Source organism: Marmota marmota, unplaced genomic scaffold (genome assembly GCF_001458135.2).
Source record: "Marmota marmota marmota unplaced genomic scaffold, marMar, whole genome shotgun sequence".
NCBI classification, from domain to species: Eukaryota; Metazoa; Chordata; class Mammalia; order Rodentia; family Sciuridae; genus Marmota; species Marmota marmota.
This window is the reverse complement of record NW_026000153.1, coordinates 13484666-13511760: the sequence shown is the minus strand read 5'-3', so window position 1 is coordinate 13511760 and position 27095 is coordinate 13484666. Positions and strand designations below refer to the sequence as shown.

Here is a 27095-nt window from a genome sequence, read left to right as displayed (position 1 = left end):
AATATTATAATGTTGAGATTAAATTAATTAATACTGGAAGGAGTATGAAGGGTATATGCAAATGTTATCCCATTTTATATATGAGACTTGATTGAGACTAGATTTTGATATCCAAGGACTGGTCCTGGAACCAATCCTCCACTGATAGCAAGGGCCAGTCCTGGTGAAATGTTCTCTGTATTTGAAAAGTGAAAGAGATTAAAATTAGACCTTTAAAAACAAAACAAACCTCTCTACAGAAGGCTGACAAAAGGGCCTTAATTCAAACCACACCATGGTCTGTTTCTTGGCTTTCTATTTGCTCTTGGAGTCAATTCACATCTTTGTGCATTGTGTCCTTTGCACCTCTGCCTGAGTGCTTTTCTCACTTCTGAAGGTTGTACTGTCCCTTGTCATTTAGTTCTCAACAATGAATTCACCTCTTGGGAAACCCACTACAACAACCAGTGTCAGGAGACTGCTCAGGCACTATCACACTGCCCTGACTGAATTCTTTACATATGATTTGTCATCGAATTTTGCTTTTATTGCCTATCTATTTCTTTTTTTTTTAAATATTTTTTAGTTGTAGGTGGACACAATGCCTTTATTTTTATTTATTATTTGTTTTTATGTGGCACTGAGGATCAAACCCAGTGCTTCACCAATGCTAGGTGAACACTGTACCAATGAGCTACAACCCCAGCCCCAATTGCCTACCTATTTCTAATGGTTTTATTGTCTGCATTTTTTTTCTGCTGAGATCACTTGATCTCCAGTATCTCAGTAGACTTAGCCTTGAAGTTTTAAATCAAACAGACCACATTGTCTGGCAGTTTGAAGTCTTGGTCAGTTTCAGTAGGTTTAAGAATTAGCAGTTGCTGATTTATTTACCACTTCCTAAAGCTATATTTCATAGGACCCCTAACTGTATTGCTGGTATTTTCCAGTGCTCAGAACAGTGCCTACCACACATTTGTTGAATTAATTCAATATATTGGATGAATGCATAACTATACACGATTTTTAAGAGAGGCTATGGATAATTTTTCTTTTGATGATAAATATTTAATGTTTTAAAGTTATTCGTACAAATTTCAGGGGTTGGAGTTGAATGTGAGAGCTGGCATTGAACAAAAAGAGGGTCTATCAAATTCAAGCACATCATCTTAGAAGAAACTGAGCTCAGAGAGGCAGCTTGAGCAGAGGCCACACAGAAAACCTGGCTCTGACACTCTCAGCCTAGCCTCCATTGTTGACCTGGACATCTGTCCAAGGTGACAATCTCAAAGAAACTACAGCTGGAAATTTCCCCATATTCCAAAAGGTATTGTCTGCTTTTGGAATTGTATCTCTTAACACTTTGGAAGCATCTCAGAGGAAGGACACATTTGATCAAGAATAAGGAGACATTTTGTTCAACACATTTTTTCCTATGATCTTTTTAAATTTTGATTTTAAGTGTTGCAGGCGAATCATCTCTTGTGCCTTAGGTTTCTGGCCTGATTTTAGGATAGAAAAAGCAGTTTTACCTCTTTGAGAGTTATTTTACAGTGTGGTTTATTTTTTTTTTCTTTTTCTTTATTCTATTGCTTTCTGAAAGGAAGATACTGTTTCCTGAGAACACAAAAAAAGGAACTAGTGGTTTTACTAACACATGATGTGTGCTAGACCTAAGAATGAGATGCAGCTCAGATCAATAGTTTAAATTCAACTGTTTTCTGAAATGATAGTTATCTTAGAATTTTGACTTCCAGAGGGAGTTCAATCAAGATACGATTCACCACGTATCTGATTTTAGCATGACAGGGACTTGGTGTAAATTCACACAGAGTCCTCGTTGGGATATGAGAGGACAAATAAATTAAGGCCCAGAAATCATTCATTCACCATGAAGAGGAGGGCTGAGTAAGAAGGCAACAGTTGATAGACTTCAAGGTCAAACAAGGATTTTTAAAGATAGAAGTATTTTGCTTATTTATATGATAAAACTTAAAAATGCCTATCTTGAGCTGCAAGGGATACTGGCCATGGGAATATATTGAATGCTCCAATCCAAATGGGCCCTGTGGTGACCTAGTTTGTGCTTTGAAAGTTCAAAGAACTCAAATAAATACCACTAGCCATCAAAGATTCCCGAGTCTCCAATCCTAAGGCACAGATCTCAAGCCTCCAAAGGAACCTCCCCATTTCCTTCTGGCTCAGTGGAAAAATAATTACTTTGTCTTTATTACACTAGTGACTACAGAACTCTTGGCTGTTTTGCAGGCTGTAGCTAGGATGAAGAGCAATTTCACTAATCATATTTTACTCAAAATCTCACCAGACCTTTAAAAAATACACCCTCATTTAGAGAGGCTAAGCTCCGGCGATTTTGCCTATCAAAATCTGACACCCTACCCAAAGCTTGAAAAGCAGTTTTAATTAAGTGCACAGGCCAGCCTCCTATTAATGGAAATAAAATTCTTTAAATTATATTAATTGCCCTATTATTAGTAAATAAAAAAAAAAGAACACAAGAGCTTGCAGATTAAAAAAAAAAAAAGGAGAGGGAAAAATGTTCATAGAGTTCAGTGATAAGCAAGGCTGATTACGTTTTCCTGCTGCTTCAACACAAAGGCCCACGCAAGGAAAATGGCATGTGTCACATGCCAGGGTAGAACAGGGTTCAACTTCCCCAAGGACATGTGGTGCTTTGTCCACTCTCAGAATATTACCTTCTGGATTGCTCCAAATTTCTGCCTGACAGTTGCATCAGTGTCTTGTGCAGTGGCAAAGAATAGCTGACAAGTTGCTTCAACTGGACACTTGAGACAAGTGGGACAACTGGAATTCCATCTGATGGAATTTTGGGAAAGCCACAGAACCTTTGAACCCTTTTATTTTAAAGATGGGCACCAGATAATTGTTTTTCCCTGTCCTGAGAATGTCTGTGCCCCCCCCCCCTTCTCTCTTTCTTGGAACAAAATGTGAAACTGACAGGTACATCAAACACATTTTGGTTTGCTAAAAAGTTGTGACGGTTGCCCTAGCTTATGCTGAAAGCCTTCACTAACTATATGGCCATAGTCTTCCTTTTGGATAGTCATAGTCTAAAAGCATTATGACAATCTAATCGCTCGGTGGGGACTTGCAAATGGCGCAGCTAGATGAGTTTGGCTTAGTTACAGGCACCTGGGAGAAAGACTGAGACAGGAAGGATAGCACTGAGGAAACGGTCTCCACCCAAAGGGCTTTCCCTGGAGAGACAATTGGGCAGTCAGATGGAAGCTCAGAGAAAGTAACCTAGTTGGGCAGGCTCCACCTAGTGAGAAGGGCAAGGAGTCAGGAGGAAACCGAGATGGTGGGTGTAGCTAGATAATGGCAGCAAGAGGCAATGGTCCTGTTAGTCCGTTCACTCGTGCACAGGCCCAGTGAAGGAGCAGTCAGAAGGTAAGGCAGAGCTTTCAGCTGTAACCCACATCAGATTCACCTGTGTGGCCTCCTGGCATGATACTTTCTAATGGTCTGTCCAGGGGACCAGGCACCCACTTTGGATAAGCTTCCAGGTTATTCTGATGCTGTTGGTCAGATGATCACATCTAAAGAGGGTGAAACCAGGCCTCATCTTTCCAGGCATCAGGGTAGCAGGCAAAAGGACCAGAGTTTACTGCAGAGTAAACTGAAATTCTCAAAAAGAAATGGAAGCAGTCACAGTATGTTAGGTAAAAGGCATGAACACAGAAGCTACCTAGGTGTGTTTACTCCATACATGTCCTGCCATACTTCTTGCCTGACTGTGGTCTGAGAGCCATGGCCCTACAGGCAGGGTTTAGAGACAGACCCAGCCATTCAAAAGTCCAAGGTATAGACAAGCAGCATGTCAAGAGTAGCCTCACTAGGTGTGTATAGTCAAGAGATGACTCCAAGTAACAGAAAACCAATGCAAGTATCTTGAGTGAGATGACACATTTCTTGCCAACATTAGAAGAGGTTCTGGGTGGATGGCTCCCAGAGCAGGTCATTCTGGAACACTCAAGGGTGGCAGAACTCTGGGTGGATTTCCTTGTGATCCTCGTGGCTTTCCTCTTATGGCTATAAAATAGAGACCATTAACTTCCATGTCCAAGCCTTCATACAGGTTTCTGGAGAGGCAGAAAAAGAAACTGTATTTCCCTTAGTGATTCATTTCTCAGGAAGAAAACATTTCCTGAAGCCCTTCCCAGACCTTCCTTTACACCTGGACAGAACGGGTTATTTACTAATCCCTCAATCCATGTGAAAACCATGGTGGCTCACCTGCTGTGGCTGGAGATGGGTCTCCCTTCCCTAGGTCCCCTGCCCCCTAGAGCATAAAAGTATTGTGAAGCAGTGAGCAAGGGGGGAGTGGGCAGATCTCTTAAAAGGCAGCAGACTGACTGCTTGCTTACTCACCCCATGGAGGAATTTTACATGCTGGGAATTGTCGAGATTAAATTTATTGCATGAAATCCCTTATGGTTGGTTAATTATCAAATGATGGCAAAGAAATTATGGTCAGGGAGCTAAGCTCTGAATATAATTTACAGCACTGCCAGTCCTTCCTCCATTCCTCCTCCTCTAAAGCACAATGTTGATTCCCAGCACACACTCCTGTGCTGGCCCTGTGGGTCTTCTCTATGTCATCTCAACTCTAGAGTTGAGAGAAATTTTGCTGTCATTTTTTTAACTGGGATGCTTTCTCATTTTCCTTTTTTAAGAACAAAGATTTCTTCTTCCAATCTCCTTTCCACTTCATTTTTATCAAGGGTCATCTCAGATGTTGTACCACTAATGTATTCCTTTCTTTGAGGGAAAACATCTTAGGAATTGCTGTAAAAAGTTGTCTTGTTGCTTTTTTTGAGATGACACAATGTCAAGTTTTTCTATATCCCTACAAGAACATTTATGCTAAATGATTCTGCAAATCATGTACCTTACAACTATTTAGATTTCCTCCTTGGTTCCACTCATGTCTTATAATTTTATTGTCTAGCTAGTAATTTTAAAGCTATTTCCAGAGAATAAATACTCTCAGAAAGATTCCTTCTTTCCCTTTTCTTTGGCAAATTGAAATTTAAAAAAAAAATGAAATGTGATCTCAATATAAAAATAATCTTAAATCTGTAAACTCAACAGAGGTATTTTCTTTCTTTTTCTTTTTTTAAACTAGAAAATGATTTTGCAGAACAGTTAGCCAGTGTATTTGTAATTTATCAAGAAACCTTGATAGCTGGATAATAAACAAATAATATTAACAAAAAATCCAGAAGTATTGGGGCTGGGGTTGTGGCTCAGTGGTAGAGCGCTCGCCTCGCATGTGAGAGACCCTGGGTTCTATCCTCAGCACCACATAAAAATAAACAAAACAAAGATATTGTGTTAATGTACAACTAAAAAATATTTTTAAAAAATCCAGAAGTCTAAGTGTGGAGCAATAACACAGAATCATAAAATAATCTTTTTTATTAAAATGAAACCTGTTGGTAATCTAGTGAAGCCATTAGTCTTACTTCAAGGCATCTATACCTCAAAGATGACAAACTTTGCCAGAGTCTCACCTGGAGGAGGATGCAGAGATAACTCTGGACCTGCTTTGGCTTGTAGCTTGGACTTGCTCAGCTCAGTGCAGCAGCCACAAGCTAATATGTCCCATGTCAGTGACTTGGGATCAAAAAACATGGTCATGCTCTTATCTTACACCATAAGAAAAATCAATTCAGAATGTATTAAAGACATAAACATAAAACCTGAAAACAAAAAATTCCCTATAGGAATATGAGGGGAAGGCTCTTGATATTGGCCTTGGTGATGATTGTTTTGGGTAGCACACCAGAAACTCAGGTGACAAAAACAAAATTAAACAAGTGGGACCACATCAAATTCAAAAGCTTCTACACAGCAAAGAAAATAAACAATAAAACCAAAAGGCAACCTACGGATTGGGAGGAAATATTTCCAAACCCTGTATCTGATAAGGGATTAATATCCAAAATACATAAGGAACTTACAACCAAAAGACTAATAATTCAAAAATAGGCAAAGGGTATGAATAGATAAACATTTTTTTTCAAAGCAAGAACATAAATGGCCAGCAGGTATATGAAAAGCTGTTCAACATTACTAATTACCAGAGAAATGCAAATAAAAATACAGTGAGATATTGCCTCATTCCTGTTAAGACAATAATTATCAAAAAGACAAGTTATATTACATCAAATGTTGGTGCAGGTTCAGAAGAAAAGTAAGCCTGTGTACACTCTTGGAAGGGATTTAAAATAGTGCAGCCATTTCAGTATAGAGGGTCCTCAAAAAATTAAAAAATGAGACTTTCACCTCTCTACTGGGTATATATCCAAAGGAAATGAAATCTCCACATTAGAGAGATGATTGCAGTATTATTCACAATAGCCATAGGAACAACCTAAGTACCCAGATGGATAAAGAAGTTGTCATATGTATCCATGTGATGGTTCATTATTTCTCCTTTAAAAAGGAGATAGCTGCCATTTTTGAAACAAGGATGAACCCACAGGACATCATGCCAAGTAAAATAAGTCAAACACAAAAAGAAAAATATTGCACAATCTCACTCACATTTGCAATCTTAAAGAAAAATTGAACTCTAGCTCCATCCATCTACCTGCAAATGCCATGATTTTTTTTCTCTTTTAATGCTGAATAATATTCCGTTGTGATATATATCACATTTTCTTTATCCATTCATCTACTGAAGGGCATCTTTTTTTGTTTCTTTTTTTTTTATTTTTTGAGATGTTTGGTTCCACAGTTCAGCTATTGTGAATTGTGCTGCTGTATGCTAAGTGAAGTTAGCCAATCCCAAAAAACCAAATGCCAAATGTTTTCTTATTTAAGGATGTTGATTCATAATGTGGTTGGGGGAGGGGCAGCATGGGAGGATTAGATGAACTCTAGATAGGGCAAAGGGGACTGAGGAGAAGGGAGGGGGCATAGGGGTAGGAAAGATGGTGGAATGGGATGGACATCATTACCCTAAATACATACATGAAGGCACGAATGGTGTGATTCTACTTTGTGTACAACCAGAGATATGAAAACATTGTGCTCTATAGGTATAATATGAATTGTAATGCATTCTGCTTTTATATATAACAAATTAAAATTTAAAAATAAAATAAATATGAACCCAAAGAAAAAGAATTGGGGAGGCATTTGGAATGGAAAAATTGGTCAAATGTTGGGCATGTGGGTGGAAGGATATAAAGTAGCAGTTACATAGAAGTATAGATGGCTAATGTACATTAGGAGCATTATAGACATCATTACATTGTACACTGAACATTTTCAAAAAGAATAATTTTAGGTGCCCTCACTACAAAAGAAGACAGAGGAGGAGGAAGAGGAGGAGGATAAGGCAGAAGAGGAAGAAGAGGAGAAGTATCTTGATTTCTTGATTAGTAATCATTTTTCTGTTTACTTATATCAAAATATTATGTTGTATACATTCAATTTATAATTAAAAAATAAAGGTAGGAAAAGGCCACATGATGAAGTTATGCAGGACATGATGAAGAAGGCAGGATGCAACCTGTATGTCTGTGCTTCCTGAACCTCCACTGGGTTGCTGACCACTTTGAAAACCCAATGAAAACTATAGGTTCTAGACCCTGAAAACACAGGCAAACAAGGTATATAGAATAATTTCTAATTTCAGGAGATTCCTAGGCTTCTGAAGTAAAAGGCAGTGAAGCATTTTTGGCAGGAGAGTGACAAGGTTAGACTCCCCACCTGCTTGAGTGCTAGTAATTATGCTTGGCAGAGTTCTCCACAATCCCGTGCACAAATGTTTTCTCTTAGAAAAGTTTTGTCAACTAAAAGAGAAGAGTAATCATGTCATGTAAGCTCTAATGAAACTTTATCCAGTGATGTTTAATTTAGGATCTGATTCTACTAAATAGAAATTCACATACACTGTGAGACATTTTTCTCTTACACTTAACAAATACATTAAATCTAACCTAATTGTTTTAATTCTGCTATGTATCTTCTGGGAAAAAAATTGTCTTTAATTGTAATCATCCTCTATAAATATCCATAGAATATCCAGCAAAGCAGTCTTCCAATCATGTAGATACAGGGAAAGAGGGGTTTGATTTCTGCTTCCAAGAAAAGTAAAATCTTGAAGAGTGTACAATGTTCAGAATCCAAATACTTCACCCAATCTTAGTTTGTAATTCTCTCAATTTCTCTGCAATGTTCAGGTCTCACCAAGAAAGAGATTTTATTTTTGTTTTGCTTTGTTGTTTGTCTTTTGTGTGTGTGTGTGTGAGTGACAGATTTTTTTCTACATTCTTGCATAGAGACTTTCAGCTTTCAGCCACAGATACCTGGATACAATCACATCTCTTTTATGTTCTAGATGTGTATTCTTAGGCCAGTCACTAAACATCTCTGACTTGCAGCACTGGAATGAGTAGATAATAAGACCCAACAGCTCTTTAATAAAACTCCTGCTGGGCACGGTGGCAAACACCTTTAATCCCAGTGGCTCAGGAGGCTGAGGCAGGAGGATCTAGAGTTCAAAGCCAGCCTCAGCAACTTCGCAAGGCACTGAGCAACTTCGCAAGGCACTGAGCAACTTAGCAAGACCCTGTCTCTAAATAAAATAGTAAAAAGTGTTCGGGATGTGGCTCAGTGGTTAAAATCCTCTGGGTTCAATCCCCGATATCAAAAACAAAACAAAACAAACAAACAAAAATTCCAATCATCAATGAACTAGGAGACAACAAAACACTAACAGAAACAACAATCCACAAACATGAAGCCTGCTGAGACCACTAATGCTTACCAGTCACCCTGATCCCCACTTCCTGCCTTTGCAGCTTCCTCTGCATTTAGGTACAGTCATGTCACCAAGTTCTATATGCTAGAATTGTGAGCACCAACTTTCAGCTTACACAGCTAGGGCTTTTATATTTCTCATAATCAGGCCATATTTTCTTTCTTTTCTCTCCCTTTATTCCTTCCTCCCTCCCTCCCTCCCTCCCTCCCTCCCTTCCTTCCTTCCTTCCTTCCTCCTTCTTTCTTATTTTTGTACTAGGGTTTGAACCCACCAGCACAAAAACACTGAGCTACATCCCCAATTTTTTTTTAATTTTGTATTAATTTTTGTTTTGAGACAAGGTCTTACTAAGTTGCAGAAGGTCTTGTTGAATTGTTGAGGCTGGCCTTGAACTTGCAATCCTCCTGCCTCATACCCCTGAGCCCCTGGGATTACAGGTAGCATCTGATTCAGATCATCTTAACGTTTGCCTGTTGAATTCCAAAGAATATGGGGCTTCAGGAAAAACTAAGCTGATACATATTTTTAAGTTCTGCAAGCTCACTTTTATCCCTCTTGGGGTAGCTGACTAGTGGGGAAGCAGTCATCATCAAAAACACAATGACAGAGAAATTATGATTACGAGCACTTTGCTAAAATCCTAAAAAGTGAGGGATCAAATGTACTCAAAATATGAAATATTTCATAAGACAACAAAGTCAAAGTGACAAATCTAAACAGTCAAGCCAGCAATAATCCAGGAAGACTCCTTGACAAGGGGAAATCAAAACTAAGACAGCTCTCTGTTCCAGCCCAGACCCACGCTTTTCTTTAACAAACAGATGGCCCCATTTAAAGATAAGTAAGGCATGAGAAAGCAGAATTAGACTTTAGCATAAATATCAAATAAGCAGGGAGGAGGAAAGGCATTTAAACAAGGCAAAGGAAGAACATCATCATACAAAGAAATTTCCAAAGAAAAATGGAGGAAAGAATCAGATAAATAATTACTCATGAGTCTCACAGAAATTTTAGATGAAAAAAAACTCTCAAATTAAAAGTTCAAATAAAATGCTGTTATAAAGTGGAAGGAGAAAAAAATGAGTTTTCAGATCTTAGAAAAGAAGTGAAAGACAAGAATTTTAAATACGAGATGAAAGTCATGTGTCAATTTAAAAAATGAAATGGATAAGGAGATAATCAAGTATAAGATAAGTGGAAGGAAATCAAATTAAATGAGTTAGGAAAGAATAAGGATCTAATAAGATTAAAAGACATAAAGTTATGGAAAGCAAAGATTATCCAATGGTGATATAATTAGTGTTCCTGAAGGTGTGAAATAAATGAAGAGAAAAATAACAATCAAGGGCTGGGGATTATCTCAGTGGTAGAGTGCTTCCCAGGCACACATCAGGCCCTGGGTTCAATACCCAGCACCACAAAAAAAAAAAAAAAAAAAAAAAAATTAAATACACAAGAAAGAAACTCTGAAGTAAAATTTGGTATGGTATGAACATGAAAACTGAAGATTACATTTCTCAAGTAAAAACAAAGTCCTGATCTACAAATATTAAGAATTATCCCAGTAAACTTATGGAAATCAATGTTTTTTTATTTTTTTTTATTAGTTACACATGACAGTATAATGATCTTGACATATCATACATTTGAATCAAATGGGGTATAATTTCTCATTTTTCTGAGTGTACAGGTTACAAAATCACATTGGTCATACAGTCACGTATATACATACAGCAATACTAGTGTCTATTTTATTCTGCTGCCCTTCCTATCCCCCTTCCCCTCCCAAAATCAATATTTTAAAAAATGAATATGATGTCTCAATAGACAATATCTCCACTGAGTGCCATAGGGCAAGGCTTTAATCCCAGCGTCTCAAAAGACTGAGGCAGGAGAACTGAAAGTTCAAAGCTCCCCTCAGCAACTTATTGAGGGCCTAAGCAACTCAGTGAGACTCAGACACTAATAAAATACAAAAAGGGGCTAGGGATGTGGCTCAGTGGTTAAATGTCCCTCAGTTAAATTCCCAGTACCAAAAAAAAAAAAAAAATAGACAACATCTCTTGACCTACTTCCTACACACACACACACACACACACACACACACACACACACATTCACACACAACATAAAAACTTTCAGGAAAGTTTAGATTTGTATAACTCTTATTCATAGCAATATTCAATTCAAGGGGAAAGATGGAACATTATCTTTAAAGTTCTGAGAGGCAAAGGAGAGTTATCAACAGATTGTATGCCCGTTCATGTTATTCTTCAGGCATAAAAACAATCAGTGTACCTAATGATCATGGGAGGATGGCCCATTAGCACTTAAATAATCTATATCATTTCCCCTAAGCACCCCAAACTCAGTATCCAAGTAGAAGAGTGGACATAGTGATCAGAATTTTATTTTAAGCCCCTTAGTCCTTCTCTGAACAGATTGCTGGCTCTTGCTTCTCACAGATCAAAATTCTCAAAGCCTTGCCTTTAAATGCAAGAGTCAAATATTCTCTCATATTGGAGGAAATCAAGGAATAATGAAGATCAATGAAATTGCATAAACAAAAAGTGTAATCAAAATGGGGAAACTGGTCAAATGACTAGTCATGTTGAATCCATTTACAAATCTAAAACTAAATAAATGTGTGTCATTATAAGAAACAATATAACATAGTATCTCTGAAAATGTGCTCCCTGAGTTTGAATGCTCAGATGTACTGGTTTCAAATCTCTGCTGCTAGGTTTACTTGCTCTGTGTCCAAGGGAAAACTATTTAAAGTATTTGATCCCCAATTTCTTCATCTGTAAAAAGGGAGTTGTACTAGCCCCTATTCAAAGTGCTTTTGAAAATATCAAATTAATCCCTTTCCTAACGCTTAGCACATGTGAGTGCCTAGAAAATGTCAGCTGTTTCTGGTTGTCCATGAAACCGCTGGGAAAGACCCCATTCCAAATTGCATGAGGAAGCTTCTGCAATGCATGATGAGAAGTGACACAGGAGAACTTGGCATTGCTTTAGAGTCAGATGAAGGCCAATTTTTGGATCCCACCTCTTCCTTGTTCCTACACAACACTCCTTATTAATACACCTGTGTCTATGGTAACCACTCCCATCCGATAGGCAGCATTTTACAGATGAAGGACCCACCCAAGTCTAGAAATGTTAGGTGGCTGACCGAGATCCTGCAATTAGCCAATGGAAGAGATAATGTTTCAACCCCAGATTTTTGAAAACTAGACAAACACTTTCTAATGAACAACATTGGCATTTATAAGCCAATTTCTTAATTTTTCTGTGGCTTCATTTTTTTTCTTCATCTATAAGGCTGGAGATGTATTAGTATTATGAACTCATTTGCATTCTCTCAATTTGACTTCTCTATAATATGAATTCCTCTTTCTGAAAACCACCAGTAAAAAGGAGAAAATTTTAGCTTATGACAAATAAATATACTATGTGCCACCACCCACATTCCTCAGCTCTCTTTCCGATTCAAACTCAGAGAAACATAATCCTTCAAAACAGCAGTCTGGGCAAACAATGTCCATTTGACTTAACAGGTTCTCTGAATGAAAATTTTTGATATCCTGAGTAGCTGATGAAATCATACAGCCTCATAACACAGGCTGCGCATCAACTCATTTCCTAACAGGCAGGCCTAGTCAGGGATGAGCTCTCCTCTCTGCTTTATTACATTTACTTTTCATTTACCTGGAGATGTTATTAATTTTAAAATTTAATCAAATTTGCTGAGAGACTGTCTAATTAAAATGCTCTCAACAATTTTGTCAAAATTATTAAAGGTAGAACACAGTCTATTAAGGCCTGGGGCACTTTTCAGATTTATGCTCTACTGGACCAACGCAGAAAGTCAAAAAGAGTCATTATAAACTCATCAGAATTATAGAATTTCTCCAAGAAAACAACTTATCATCTTGGAGAGAATAATCTTACCATTCTTCATAAGCAACAGAAGAACATTTTGTTAATGGAAAAAGCGCTCCAAAGAAATCTAAGCATAATGGTTTTATCTAAATACATGCTGAGTTGTCTATTTAAGGGTGATTCACATCTATACCCCTGCTGATTCACATGATGCCCAGAGTGGCGGGCACTATCTCCACATTTCACATATACCATCTCTCTTGATATCTGGAACCCAAATAGTCCTGAGTTCCATGTGAACAATGCCATGGAGTAGGCTTTCCTGCTCCTGTACTAACCAAATCTAAGGCAAAATATTCTTCCTCTTTCTTTCTAACCAATGCTGAGGACAAGCAGAAGTAAATCAGCTGATTGCTCTTTAAAATACTTGCTCCAGGGGTACAACTGATCCTTGGGATCCATGGGATCCATGTGAGGACCTCCCTCCAATTCTGAAACCAAAGGATACTAAAGTCTTCTATTAAATGGTACAGTATTTACATATAATCCACATACATCCTCCCAGGTACTTTAAATCATGTCTAGTCTACAATACTTACAATACTTACAATACTTAATACAATGCAAATACTACATAAATGATCTTTATACCATATTCCTTAGAAAAAAATAACAAGACAAAAAGTAGTTTATATGTGTTCAGTATAGATGTAATCCCCTTCCCTGAACAGTTTCAATCTGCAGTTGGCTGAACCCACAGACATGAGTGGGGATGGGGGCTACTGTGTGAGACTGTGAAGCAACCCAGTCATTTATTTAATAGAGCTAACAGAATCCTCCTTTAAACTCAATTTAATATCCTGGACTTTCTATGTCAACTGAAGCAAAGTTATTTCATAACACTACCCAATCCCAATCAATTCCCCACTTTACCTGGACCTTTCAAACCACCCAGCCCAGGCTTTAAGGCTCAATAAACATTGTGCCCAAATTTCCCCTTTAGAAACCCTACTGAGACCCTTTCAAGAGCTGACTTTGCTTGATCAGCAAGTATTTCTGATGGTGTTTTGAAGAGCTATCATTTGACACAGTGAATTCCCACAGTAACCCTCTGAGAGTTGAATGTTTTAAACTGCCATTTTCGAGAAGAGGAATTTGAGATTCTGAGAAATTCAGAAACTGGCTCAAATTTCATATGCTAATAAACAGCAGATCGAGGATATAAATCAGAGTGAGTTTGCTGAAATATAGGAATTCATTCTCTCACCTATACACACATTCTTTCAATATATATTTATTGAATGCCTTTAAGCCCTAGTTCATAGTAACAAACAAGGTTTGCATGGGCAGAGGAAGAAGCTTCCTTTGTGATATTTAAATTGTAGTGAAGGAGAGAGGAAATGTAAGTCTGAAAACAAGGAATAAATAATAATAATTTAGGGTAATGATGAATGCTTCAAAGAATATGAGATAATCTGAAAGGTAAGCAATGAGAAACTAGTTTTAGAGGGGGCAATCAGAGTGGTCTCTTCTGAGACAACATTGGAGCAGATGTGGACAATCTGGAAGGAACCAGCCATTTGAGGAAATGCCTCCAGTTTGAGGGAACAGCAGATGCAAAATTTCAGAGGCAAAAACAAAGAAACAGAAAGAAGTTGAGAGGGAGGCCTGGGTCTGATCACAGAGTTTACCTTTTAAACTGAGTGGTTGGAAAGCCACTGGGAAATTTTCGGTGGACACTAATGAGATCTAATTTGTACTTCTAAGCAGTAAATGGCTTGGCTTGTGTGTGAAGAATTGACTGTAGTGCAGCAAAAATCGAAGCAGGGAGAGGGAAGCTATGTGGTGGCCCAAGAAGGTAGTAGGAGCAGACACGGGGAGAAGTGGTCAGATAAGAGGCATGTTTCAAAAGTAGACTCATCAGTGCCAGACGGCTGAGCACAAGAGGGTGTGAAATACAGACAGATCTTCTGAGTGTTGTATCTTGTCTCCAAATGCACTGCTGTGAAACCAGCATTTCTCCCTTGCCAGTAGGCATGAGGCTACTAAACTTCTAAATTAGAAGATGCTGAAGAGAACCTGGGGAGGAGCAGGCTCTTCTCCCTGGTTATGTAATCTTGCTTAGCAGTCTCTTGAGGTCACCATATATGCCACCTCCCTGTAGGCAACTTCCCCTGCACCTTAGAAAGCAGCCTCTGACAGCACAAAACTCCTTGGGCAAATTTCCAGCATGGTCTGAGATGCAGTTTCTACCCTGAGGCAGGTTGTTCTAACACCTTTATGTGGAACTGTGGAGAGTTCCATCAGTACAGAGGCTTTGTAAACTTTTCCATTGTCCAATGGGTCCCCCTTGTAACCTTTCCAACAAGGTCCACATTTCAGCCATAGGTGGTGGCAGGTGGGGGGGGGGGTACCCTTATCCACATTTGTTTTTTTTTTTTTAAACCACATGCTCTTCCTTACACTTGAAGATAGTGACTGTTCCTGTATCTTCTATTCCTGTATTCTTCGGAGTTCTCTTTACCTCTTAATAGGTAATTTCTTATTGTTCTAATCTCCTGCCATAGCTAGTGATTTATAACATTCAACTTCCCTGCTCAAGTTACCATGTAGTTTCTGTCTCCTGATTGGACACTGATGGATACAAAAGAGTAGAAAGAATAATCTCTTGGTACTTGATCTGAGCAAATGGGTAAAAATGTGGTGTCATTATTGGAATGAGCAAGGCTCCCGAATGAAAGAAATCAGGGTTCTGCTCTGGGTAAGTTAAATTGAAGCTGCTTATGAATATAAGTGGAAATTTTAAGTTGGAAGTTTTGTATTCATGGCCAGAATCCAGGAAAGAAGACAAAGAACAGAGAAATAAATTGGGAAAATCAGCATATAGATGAATTTAAAGTCACAGGACTGTCCAGAATTTTTCCAGGAAGTTTATGGAAAGGTAAGAACTGGGAACTGAATCCTATGACACACCATTTAGACATTGAGGAGGAGAGAAGGAAAGAAATATAAAGAAATCGAAAAGGAATAACTCACAAGGTAGGAGAAAACCTAAAAGCAAGAGGCATTCTAATAAATGAAGTATTTCAATCAAAGGAGATTGCTCAACAGTATGATATCTTTCTTTGAGACTGAGCAAGATGAAGACTCACAGTTAACTATTGGATGTGTAGACTGATATCATTAATGACTTGACAAGATTGGCATGGTAGAGTGAGGTATAAAAGAAACATGGGAATGGACCAAAGAAGTAGCAGATGAGGAAATGCAAAGATGGCAGACAGTGCTTTTGAAAAGTTTCCTTAAGCAAAACTTAGCAAAGCAATGCCACAGCCTCTGCTAGAAATGACAGAGTACTGGGAGAGGTTTTGTGTCATCACTCCAGCGTCTCTTACCCAGTTGTAGATAACACATGGAAAAAGAGAAAATGACTCTACAGCAGGTTGATGTGGCAAAGGTAAAGTCCTGAGGGGACAAGGGGATGGGATCCAGGAAAGGATGGGGATTGTCACAACACTCACAGTTTTATCATTTTGGAGTATTTTTATTTAAAAAGATGATCCATGTTGATCTTTTAAAGAAGTGCCTTATATTTAAATGTCCTAAAAGGTTTTGTGGCTTCAAAACAGCATGGTAGAGAAAATCCATTTACATCATGCATTACAGTTGCATTTATAGTTTCATTTAGCTCAGTACATTTGAATCAAATATGCAAACTCTCATATTTCCTAGTCACTCTATACGATTTTCATTGGCAGGCTGGATATTATTCTTGTCATGCCATTCTGTGAACTTACAACACCATTCAGGGCATGCACAGTTTTACCCTGTCAGGTTTTTTCAAGAACATTTGAACAGACCAGCTGGAAAGAACTTCACTTTGACACGTTTAGCATTCTTAATCTTTAAACATCCATAAAAGGCAGATTTCATCTTATAAATTAAATATGTCACAAGTCAGTGCTTTTGGAGCGGTTCAATGTGTGTTCACTTCTTGAATGTTCACAACTCACTTAAATCTCAAATAAAAAAATTTTAAACTTTGGCAGATCTTCATGAAACAATGTGTCATCCAGGATGATGTTACCAACAGCAACAGCAGACACAGGGCTCTTTTTATCTCTATAAATGTGCCAAGATGGGCCAAAGGGTATCTAAAACCCAGGAGTGGAAAATTGACTAATACTGTCAATTAAATTGTCCCTGTGTGGTTCTTATCACAAACATCATCTTGAAGAGGACATAATTCTAGCCTTATAATTATCATTTTTTATATTTCTATTACGATATAATACAAATAAAGTTAATCATAAAAATATATTTCATAATATAACATTGAATAAATTTCACTTTAAGATAAACTCACTATGTTATTATTGTTATTCTTATTGCCCTGGATAAATAAAGATTTTATTATGGATCAGCACTACTCATCTGTAGACTGATAAGGTTACCCAGAGGTTCATTACCATTGGTGGAGGAAGTTTATACAAAAGGATAGGGCAGTTCCCCCACCCCACCCCCAAGAGGCATGGTGAGTACACAGGGCTGGTCATTTAACACAACAGCATTAGTAACCATAATCAAGAAGCTGGCTCTGGTTTTCTGTAATCCCTGCAGCCTCTCACCTGCCCTGGGGCTGCTGACTCCAGAAGCTGGCAATCAGCTTCCCACCTTAATAAGCAGTTGCTAGGAAGAAATCCCTGACACAGGGAAGAGAAGACCTGGGTGATCTCCTATCACAGAGAAATATATGAACAGGGACAAAAGACAATGTGGGACCAAGTAGCAGAGAAAAAAAAAATCACTTTCGAAAAGAAGTCTGAACAAGATAGAAAGAAATTGTGGGCCATATTGGTCAATAGTGAAGCATTCATAAGGTTAAAAACACACGTTTCCTATACAAAAAGAAGCTAGATGTAAAGGAACAGGTCGATGGGTTATGATAAAAATGAAAATAATGAAAGAGGTAAAAAAATGAATTTTAAGAAATTTCAGGTCATAATGTTGTAAAAGTCAACATGCAATAAAAATTTAAATGCAAACCAAAATTTTGAAGATGATTCAAAAGGGAAGGAGGGAAGATAACTCTTTCAAAACAGGCTCTCTTCCAGTTCTAACTGCAAGGACCAAGGAAATATTAACTTATATATAATGGGAGCTGGGGAGGCACAGAAGATGAGTACAAGAAGCTAGGAGCTGGAGCCGGCTGCCTTCCTACTACAACAGTCTCCTGGACTTAGTGCTTAATAGAGCCTATTCTAAAAGGAAGCAAGATTCACCAGCAATTCACCTCCTAAAAAGATGCCTTGGACCCAAGATGAGAAAGCAGAGCTGCTCTTCTACCTGGGGAAGATGCTGGTGTTTGAGAAGCAATGGTTCTGGATCTCAGAATTTGAGAGGAAAATCCTCTGAAGTTCCCTTATTTACACAGATATGAATACGCAATAATTTGTCTTCTTATGAAATTCACAGGCACAGTATTTTCCATCAAAATTTAATAGGTATTGACCTTCCCTGACCCACCTTCATGCTTCATCTTCTGCCATTTCCATGGTGAAAGAAATTTCTTAATGCCTTCCTAATTGTTTTTAATTATTTTCCTCTTAGTGGTAAACATTTCCCTGGCCTGACTTTTGTGAAATTGTTTTTTTTTTTTTTTGTCCTTAAATTTTTTTTAGAGAGAGAGAGAGAGAATTTTAGTATTTATTTTTTAGTTTTCGGCAGTCACAACATCTTTGTTTGTATGTGGTGCTGAGGATCGAACCTGGGCCGCACGCATGCCAGACGAGCACGCTACCGCTTGAGCCACATCCCCAGCCCTTGTCCTTAAAATTTAAAACTTTGTCTAGGACATGTAAGTCTTTCCATTTGCTTGCCCTGTATTTGGTAGGTTACCCTGAGGTTCTGAACAGGACTGAGTAAGAGGACTACCTGAAGTTTTCTATGTCTTCGAATATCTTTTTTCTTTCTATACTTTTTCTCCATCAGTTCATGGCCTATTTATGTTCCTGTTACAGATACAACGTTATTTTTTTTCTAATAAAAAAAGTTTGACTATCATTAACACACATAAAATTTTCCATCTTAACCATTTTTAGGTGTATAGTTGGGTAGTGTGTCTCATTGCCAAGCAGAATGCAATTAAAGTCATGAAATTTTGAAAGACAGGGGACAGATCAGAGAGAGTGACAGCCAGCTGGACTGTGGTGAGAAGTATTTTGTGTGTAGAATGGCACCTCAGGCAGGAGCTAGCCTAGAGTCTTTCTATGCCCTTCTGAATTTGAAATCCTGTGAACCTGCAAGAAGGTGGGGAGACTTTAAGAAGACCTGCAGAAGGCTGCTGTAGACTTTGATGATTGTCTATATTTGATAAATAGGTGATACCCTCCTGAGAACAAACAGGAAAACTTTTTCCTTCTAAATTCCTTTTTTTTTTTTTTTCATTTCTTACTTAATTTAGGGATGAGCTTGTCCAAAATCACTGTTCAGGCAACCAACAATCACGTCTTTGCTCCTACATCCTGCCCTGGGTGAGGTCTGTGACTCAGGCTACCAAAAAAAGTTAGGAGAGACTTGAAACAAAAAGAATGGATTCTAGAATCTTCTTACCTCCCATTCAAAACTTTCTTGTGTTCTGCCTCTATTGCCTTATCTGCCTGCCAAGAGCTGACTTCTTCTTGCTGGAAATTCCTGAAGGAAACTCACTGAAGTTCTCCAGCTCTCAGCCAGGGCTCCTGGGACCTGGGTCTCATTTCTGCAAAAGTTCCTGCTGGTTATCCAGATTCCCCTCATCTCTGATAGCTGAAGGTGCCCTTGCACGCTGAGCTCTTATGGCATTATCCAAGTATATCTGCCATCACTGAGCCCCTTTATCATAGAACTCGTACCACTGACTACTTTAAGAATGCTGGAATAGTCAGCCCCTCTCACAATGAGAATTTTCTGTTTCCACTGGTACCAGTGGGTAGGAGAATCCTTTCCCTGGGCCTTATTTTATTAGAAGTAAGTGAGCAAAGTCTATCTAACCTAAGATACGACAGCATCACAGTTGTTCATCTCATTGATCTTACACCCCACCCCAGAGTTGATGACCAAGGATGGATTAGCTTAATGCCTTCCTTCAGGAAGATCAACCTCTTAACCAGGAATACCATTTCAATGGCAGCTTCATAGAGGAGAATTTGGAAGCCAGAAGGGATTTTCTGGCATCTCTTGAATCACTCTGCACAAAAGTCACTTCACAATTTTTACAACTGAAGAGAGTTCCTTTGTCTGTAATTTATATGAAGTTGAAGAGAAAGACATGATGGGGGTAATCACTGACCCTTTCACAAGGAAATTAAAAAATGAACTGCTGGGTAGAGAATCTTGTAATGGGTGCTAGAAGCAATCTTTCTGCCCAGACCTCAAAAACTGTCATTATCCCTGGGTTCAGAATCTGATTGATACTGACCTCAAGCCAATCTAAGAGTTATAGTTCAGTTCAGAGAAACGTCTTTTACTCATCAAAAGAGAAAATACACATACATGTTTTCTTTGCATTTTCCTAAAAAATGGATTTAGTCACTTCAGAAACAAAAGAAATAATTTAGAATCGAATCAAGTTGAGGTAAATATTCTCAAAATATAAGAATGTTTTCCCTGTTCATCATGTTAAAGTTGGTAAATCTCCCTTTTAAATTGACCCTGCTTGTAGTGGCTCAGTTGTTTTCAAAATTCTCAGATGTCTTGTTATTTACCACAAATATTAAGTAACACTTGCACCATTCTCAAATGAAATTAATAGATAATTCTGCCATTTAAAAATGAATTTTGTAACCTTCCTATAGTAATAAGGTACACAGTGTATATATATATATATATATATATATATATATATATATATATATATATACTATATATACAGTGTTCTAACTACAAATGAGTGATAAGAGGAAAATGATTTATAATAAAATAATATGTATGTCAGTGTATACTCAGGCATAATCACAAAGACAGACAAAGCAAAGCATCCTGATGTTGTCATCTGCATTGGAATACCTACCGAATACAACTGAAATTAATGCTTGCAGGTATGTTGCATTGTATTTATTGTCATACATAACATTGCTATCAATTGTGTAAATTTCCAAGGAATGAACAACTATTGGTAAAGTTCTGGGGGAACCAGAATAAAATCTTTCCTCAAAACTCATGGATTTGGTACAGGAGTACTCGGGCACACTTGTGGCTCAAGAGGCTGGTGCAGGAGGATTGTGAGTTCAAAGCCAGCCTCAGCAACTTAAGAAGGCCCAAAGCAACTTAGCAAGACCTTGTCCCAAAATAAAGAATAAGAGGACTGGGGATGTAGTTCAGTGGTTAAGCACCCCTGGATTCAATCCATGATAAAAAAAAAATCCAGATTATCTGAGAGAAGTTAAACCTCAGTTGGAGATAGAATCTAAAGAACCACCTGACGATCTATCTGAGGCTGAAGTTAATGCCACATTGGACATAAGATTTTCAGAAACTTCAAAAATTCTAACTTCAAAAAATTCTTACCATACAAAAAATACTATGCATTTATAAAACAATAAAAATCAAATGTTCTGATTATTTTCAGTGCATTTCAATTTATGAAGTTTTGACAGATCATTCAAATAGAGAGCAAGTATAACCATTAAGTTTAAAAAAAATAGAGAGAGAGCAAGACCTACACAATTCTTTTCTATGTAGACAACTGTATCCAAGCTAAGATACTTGTCCTTGGCTCCACCTTCAAGTACTAGTAATCCTCTCTTAAAATGATGATATCCAAAAATGGTCCTTGGGATCAATGTAATCCCCATACCTGGGTTAGATCAGCTCTTATACCAATTAAAGACAAAGAACAGGCAACTTGAAATTATTCTATTTATTTCATTAACACTGATGAATAAGATGTTTTATTTTACAGAGTGTGCATTTTCATATTTGGATAATATTTCTTTTATGGGCCCACATAACTAGGTCTTTTATTATAATAGAGAGAAGCATAGTTGCCTGACCTCAACATATCTAAAATCTGGAAAAGGTCATAACACAAACTGTAAGGTAGAAGATATTATGATACTAATAATATAAGAAGAGAAACATAATGAAATTTTCACAAATAATTTTTGAAGGTAAAATATTTTACTCTATTTCTTTATTTTCTTATACATTTATTGGACATTATTAATTTTCTTAAAGTGTTCATGTCTTAGTAATTGTCTCGTAAATGTTATGGAACAAAGAGAGAAATAAAAAATTAGGAAAATCAGTTAGAAGAGAAATCACATAATAAATGAAAGCAATATAATTAAAAAGAGGAAAAACATGACAGATAAAAGAAATTTAAAATAGGAAAAAAATTGGAAACTAGAAATGTTCCCAGTATGTTGCTGTTTTTTCTTCCTCAGAATTAATTTCTATGAATCGCAATTTTAATGCTAGAAACTCACAGAGCTAATTCTTATTCCCTTGATGTATTTGTGGATCCATAAGGTGACAGCCAATTATGGAAAACTGCTAAATCATGAAGATATACCTTGCTGAAAAAAAAAAAAGTTCTCAATTCATTCTGGTCTGGTGTATTGAGAGCTAAATTATAACCAAAATAGTAGTTCTATTCTTACCATTAGTTACTGCAGGTTTTCTGCAGCATTAAAAACATGCAACTGGATTTGTTTCTTGGCAAATTTAGATTATAAAATTTTGAAGGCAATAGAAATATCAGCAGGAAGGAACTAAAATCCACGAGCATAGTATCAACCTAGCCATTAATAGACATTCGTGAAATAAAATGTGGCACATATCACAAGTTACAAAACAATGGCAAAATGCTAATCAGAATTCTGCAAAAACTTCAAATTATTTAATATTTTGAAGGTTACATTTTTTATTATTTTTCAGTACATTTGTTCATTCATTCCTCAAATTCAGAAAACTTTCTTGATAAAGTCTTATCTCATACAGTCTAAATTAATGGTTACTCCATACATTTACCAAAAGTTTTTAAGAATGTAGTTTTCATTTTTAAAAAATATATATAACTTTAAGAATGAAATGAACTTCAAAAATTTCAATAGAACTTTCTGTATCAAAAGAACATTTAAATTAACTGTAGCCCAAGACATCTAGAAATTCTTCCAAAATACAGAAAAGGAAAAAATGTTAATCATCTCTCGGGAACTCATTTTAATGCCTAGCAGCACATTGATCAGGAATATTCTCTACTTTACAGTTTCACCATTGTTTAGATATATTCAGTAACCTTATAAATGATTTTTGGAGGAACAGTACAATTGGTGATCCTGAACACAGACCCCTATGACCTTAAACTTGACCTTTCAATAGACAAATCTAGAGGGATGGGAAGAACAGTGGAAGGAGATGAACATTATATCTTATATACATGTATGATGACACTTCTGGTGTGACCCTGCACCATGTTCAGCCAGAGGAAGGAGAAATTGTGCTCCATTTATGTACAATGTGTCAAAATGCATTCTACGGTCATGTATAACTAATTAAAACAAATATAAAATAAATAAATAAAGTGATGTTCTAGGAAAAAAAGGACATATCTAGAAATCCTTATTCTAGCAGTAGTCCACGAGATCTGTTTCTCTTCATGTCTAAATACTGAAATTCTCACCAGTTATGATTACCCAGAGAAATTTCATACTATTTCTCCCTTCATCTCTTTTTGCCAGTATGAATTGGATGGATCATCTTGTCTGGTGTGTTGAGAGCTAAATTATAACCAAGATTAACCTACCTAAGGTGAAGAGGCATGAAAAGAACTAGACAGCTGAGTCCAGTCCAAACCCCAAGAAAAGACCATGCTTCTAGCTGAGGAAATTAGAATGAGCTAATGAAACTAGTACCCGTTAGACCTATGTTGCCTGGATAGACCAAGCAAACATTTCATGCTAGAAAATAATGCAATTTCATGTTTGGGTAATATTTCTTCTGTAGGCCCCCATTAGTCAGCCTTTTATTATAACACAGTATTATAGAGAGAAAAGCATAATTGCAACTCCATGTGGAGTCATCATCAGTGGTCTTTGTATGGGCATCTTTTGGAGACCACAGGGATCAAGTAAAGATTGAGATGAGTGCTCTGTAATTTTATACTACTTTTGTTTGGCTGGAGCAAATAATGAATGGTATTCTTATTGTAAGCACAAAATGATGGATGCAGACCTCAAAAGATTCAGAGATGCCTTTTATTCATTCACAGACTCAGGCACCATAGGGGTTCATTTTCTGGATGAGAAAGTGGCCTTCAGTTACAGAGGATACAGTGAGGGTGGTTTAATCATTGGAAACTGTGGATGTGCCCTTTGGACAGTCAGGGGCTAGTGGTGCAGGTTAAAACTTTAACTCAGGAAAGCAGTGGTTAAAAAGGTTGAAACTCATTGTTACCTGGAGGGATGGAAGTCCAGATCCTGAGAGATGTATCCTCAAATCTCACCCATTGCTTTTCTTTCTCTGGGATTCACTGTTTCCCAGAGTTTCCATATTTACTGAGTCTCCATTTAGGACTAATTTGCAATGGGGGAAGGTCCAAGTCCATAGCCCAGCATTCAGAAGCCACTCCCTTCCTTCAGGGCCCATTGTTATTGGGAAAGGACTTACCAGTAGGTTAATGCTTGGCTAGTTTTCTCTCCCTCCTCTGGAGCTGAACCATCTCTCCGCTTTTCTTCTGGGGCTATCTGGTTGGAATATTATTTTCCATAGCCCTCCACTTACCTCCCTGGACTATTTTCACTCCCAATACAAAGAAATGACTATGGTGGTTCATGGCTAACGGCACAAAAGGCAATTCCATAGGTCAATTATCTTTTGCTTAAACCAATGGCTTCCCCCTAGAACAAAGAGCAGCAAATCACAGCAGCTAATGGCTGTGACGCTCAGGAAGATTTCATTGTAAAATGCAACACTGTTATTGCAGCCCTTGGTTTGTGCCACAACATGCAAGTAATAGATCCTGAAGAACTGGTAGGGAAGAAAACAAATAAGGATGATGCCTATGAAGAATAGATTCTTCAGCTGAGCCCAGAACTCCTGGTGGGACAGTAAGGAGTGGCTTAGCTTCCGCACCATGGATATAGTGATGAAGATCTGGAAGACCAAGAGAATCACTGCAGTGGTTATGACAATAATGACTATTATGTAATTGATGGCTTGCACATACTCACGACCAAGTTCCTTATGGAAATTAAAACAGTGGTTTTCATTGTACTCCTCATTATTTCCATACTGAGAAATGACCAGGGGTACCACAATGACAATCACCAAAAGCCACATGCCTGAACTGGCAGCAACCGCATGTAGTTTTCTGTAGAATTCCACTTTGTCCTGGCGCTTGAAGAAGATGAGGTACCTGATAACCAGGATCACCAGGTAGAAGAGGAACGTGAGGTACATGTGGATGTGCAGCATGGCACTCACAAATTTGCAGAAGGGCAATCCAAATGTCCAAGTCTCCTTGATGAGGTAGGACAAGCGGAAAGGTACTGTCAGCAGAAAAACACTGTGGACCACCACCAGGTTAACGACTGCTGTGGTCGTCACGGACCGTGTATTCATTTTCACCAGCAGGAACAAAATGGAGATGACACCTGTCAGTCCGCCAATGAGCACTACAAAGTAGAGCCAGGTTAAATGAGGAGTCAGTATAGGATCACAAGAGGAATTCCTGGAGATATTGTAACCAGCCATTCTTCAGACATTGCCTGGAAAAGAAAAAACACTGATAAACTTCCAGAGTTTCATTCAGAGTACTTTTAAGGCACTGACAACAACGTGGCTTGCAATTTATCTATTTACATGATGTAAACTTTATGTGCCTTAAGAATGAAGATTATGTCATATGCATGTTTGTGTATCTTAAACCTAAAACACAGCAAGTCATTGTTTCAGTCCATTTCTGTTGCTATTAATACAATACCACACATTAGGTGACTTTATAAAGAAACTAGGTTTATTTTGGCTCATGGTTCTGAAAGTCCAAGGTCAAGGTGTTACCCTTAGTGATGGCCTTCTTGCTGCAGACTTTCTAGGTGTCACGGAGACAAGGAGCATGCATATATGTCTATGCCTCTCCTGGTCTCTCTCCCTCTTTTATAAAGCACCAGTAGGATTCATTTATAGGGATGCCACCCTAAAGAATTTATCTAACTCTAATCCCCCCCAAAGATGCCACCTCTGAACCACATGATTGGATTAAGTTTCCATCCTCTTAATACCTCACAAAGGGGATGAAATTTGAACACGTGAAACCTTGGAGAATGTGCACTAACCATATCTAAACCATAACAGTCATTGATTCTTAATTTTTAATAGGAATAAAAATCTAATCTTAATCTTTATGATAGATGCTACCAGAAACACACACACACACACACACACACACGGACAAGGCAATCTGCATAAATCTTAAGAGAATTACAGACCATGGGGAAATACTAGTATTATAATAATCAATAGAAAATATTTTTATACAAGATATTTTTAAGCATGATTCTAGTTCTCTAAATCCTTCCATCAGGGAGACTCAAAGAGATTCAAATTGAATTGTTCACTCAGTACCTGACCTTTGTAATACATTTGCAATTATTCTTATTCATTCTTTGAATATCTCCTCATACAATGGAGATGGATTGAAAGATGAATGGATGGATGAAATGATGTAAGATATTTTAAGAGCATGATTTTAGTTCTTTAAATCCTTCTAACTTGCTCTTAAATGACCAGAGAATATTCACACTTAATTCATTTATGATACTGATTTATTTGAGAAAAATTTAGATAAGTCAAGGCAGCAACAAGAAATAGGAAGATTTATCTGAACTTTTCATCGTACTTATATTTTCATGTAACCGGGAGATCTGACTGTTAAATTTAACAGAGCCCCTATCAAAATGGGCATGCCCTTCCCATTCTCCTAGTCCCTGCATTCAAACGTATAAGAGGGCAATTGTCATTCCTCCTCCAGACTCCTGAAAGATCCTCCCCCCAAATTATTCAAACCCTCATACTCCATCTTCAACTTAGTTATTATTAAAGATTTAGAAGTCTTTCAATTTCACTAACAAGTTATATCACATTTCCTACTTAAAGGCCTTCAATGGCTTCCCATTTAAGATAAATATCGATATCTTTCCATGTCTAGAATGTTCTGGGTTACAATGGCAAAGTCTGATCCTTTGAGACCAGATTCAAGAAATAATCAAACTTTGATGGAATGCACATGGGGACGTGAGTGGTACAGAAGAGCCTTAATCACGCCCAGCTTTCTGACTTGAACAATTGCCTTGGTAGAGGTCTATGTACTGACACCAGGGAAACTCAAATAAATTCAAATTGAATTTTTCACCTTTGGAACATATTTGCA

At 37.6% G+C, this 27095-nt stretch overlaps 1 protein-coding gene across 1 annotated transcript in view; it reads right to left on the bottom strand.

Moving 5' to 3' along the window:
- Window positions 1–21585: 21585 nt before the first annotated feature.
- Gpr141 (G protein-coupled receptor 141) overlaps window positions 21586–27095 on the bottom strand; it is a 36520-nt gene continuing 31010 nt past the window's right edge. The window contains exon 3 of the mRNA XM_015490369.2: window positions 21586–25434. Coding sequence (XP_015345855.1) covers window positions 24503–25420 — 918 coding nt within the window. The 5' untranslated portion in view covers window positions 25421–25434 and the 3' untranslated portion in view covers window positions 21586–24502. The remainder of the gene's footprint in view (window positions 25435–27095) is intronic.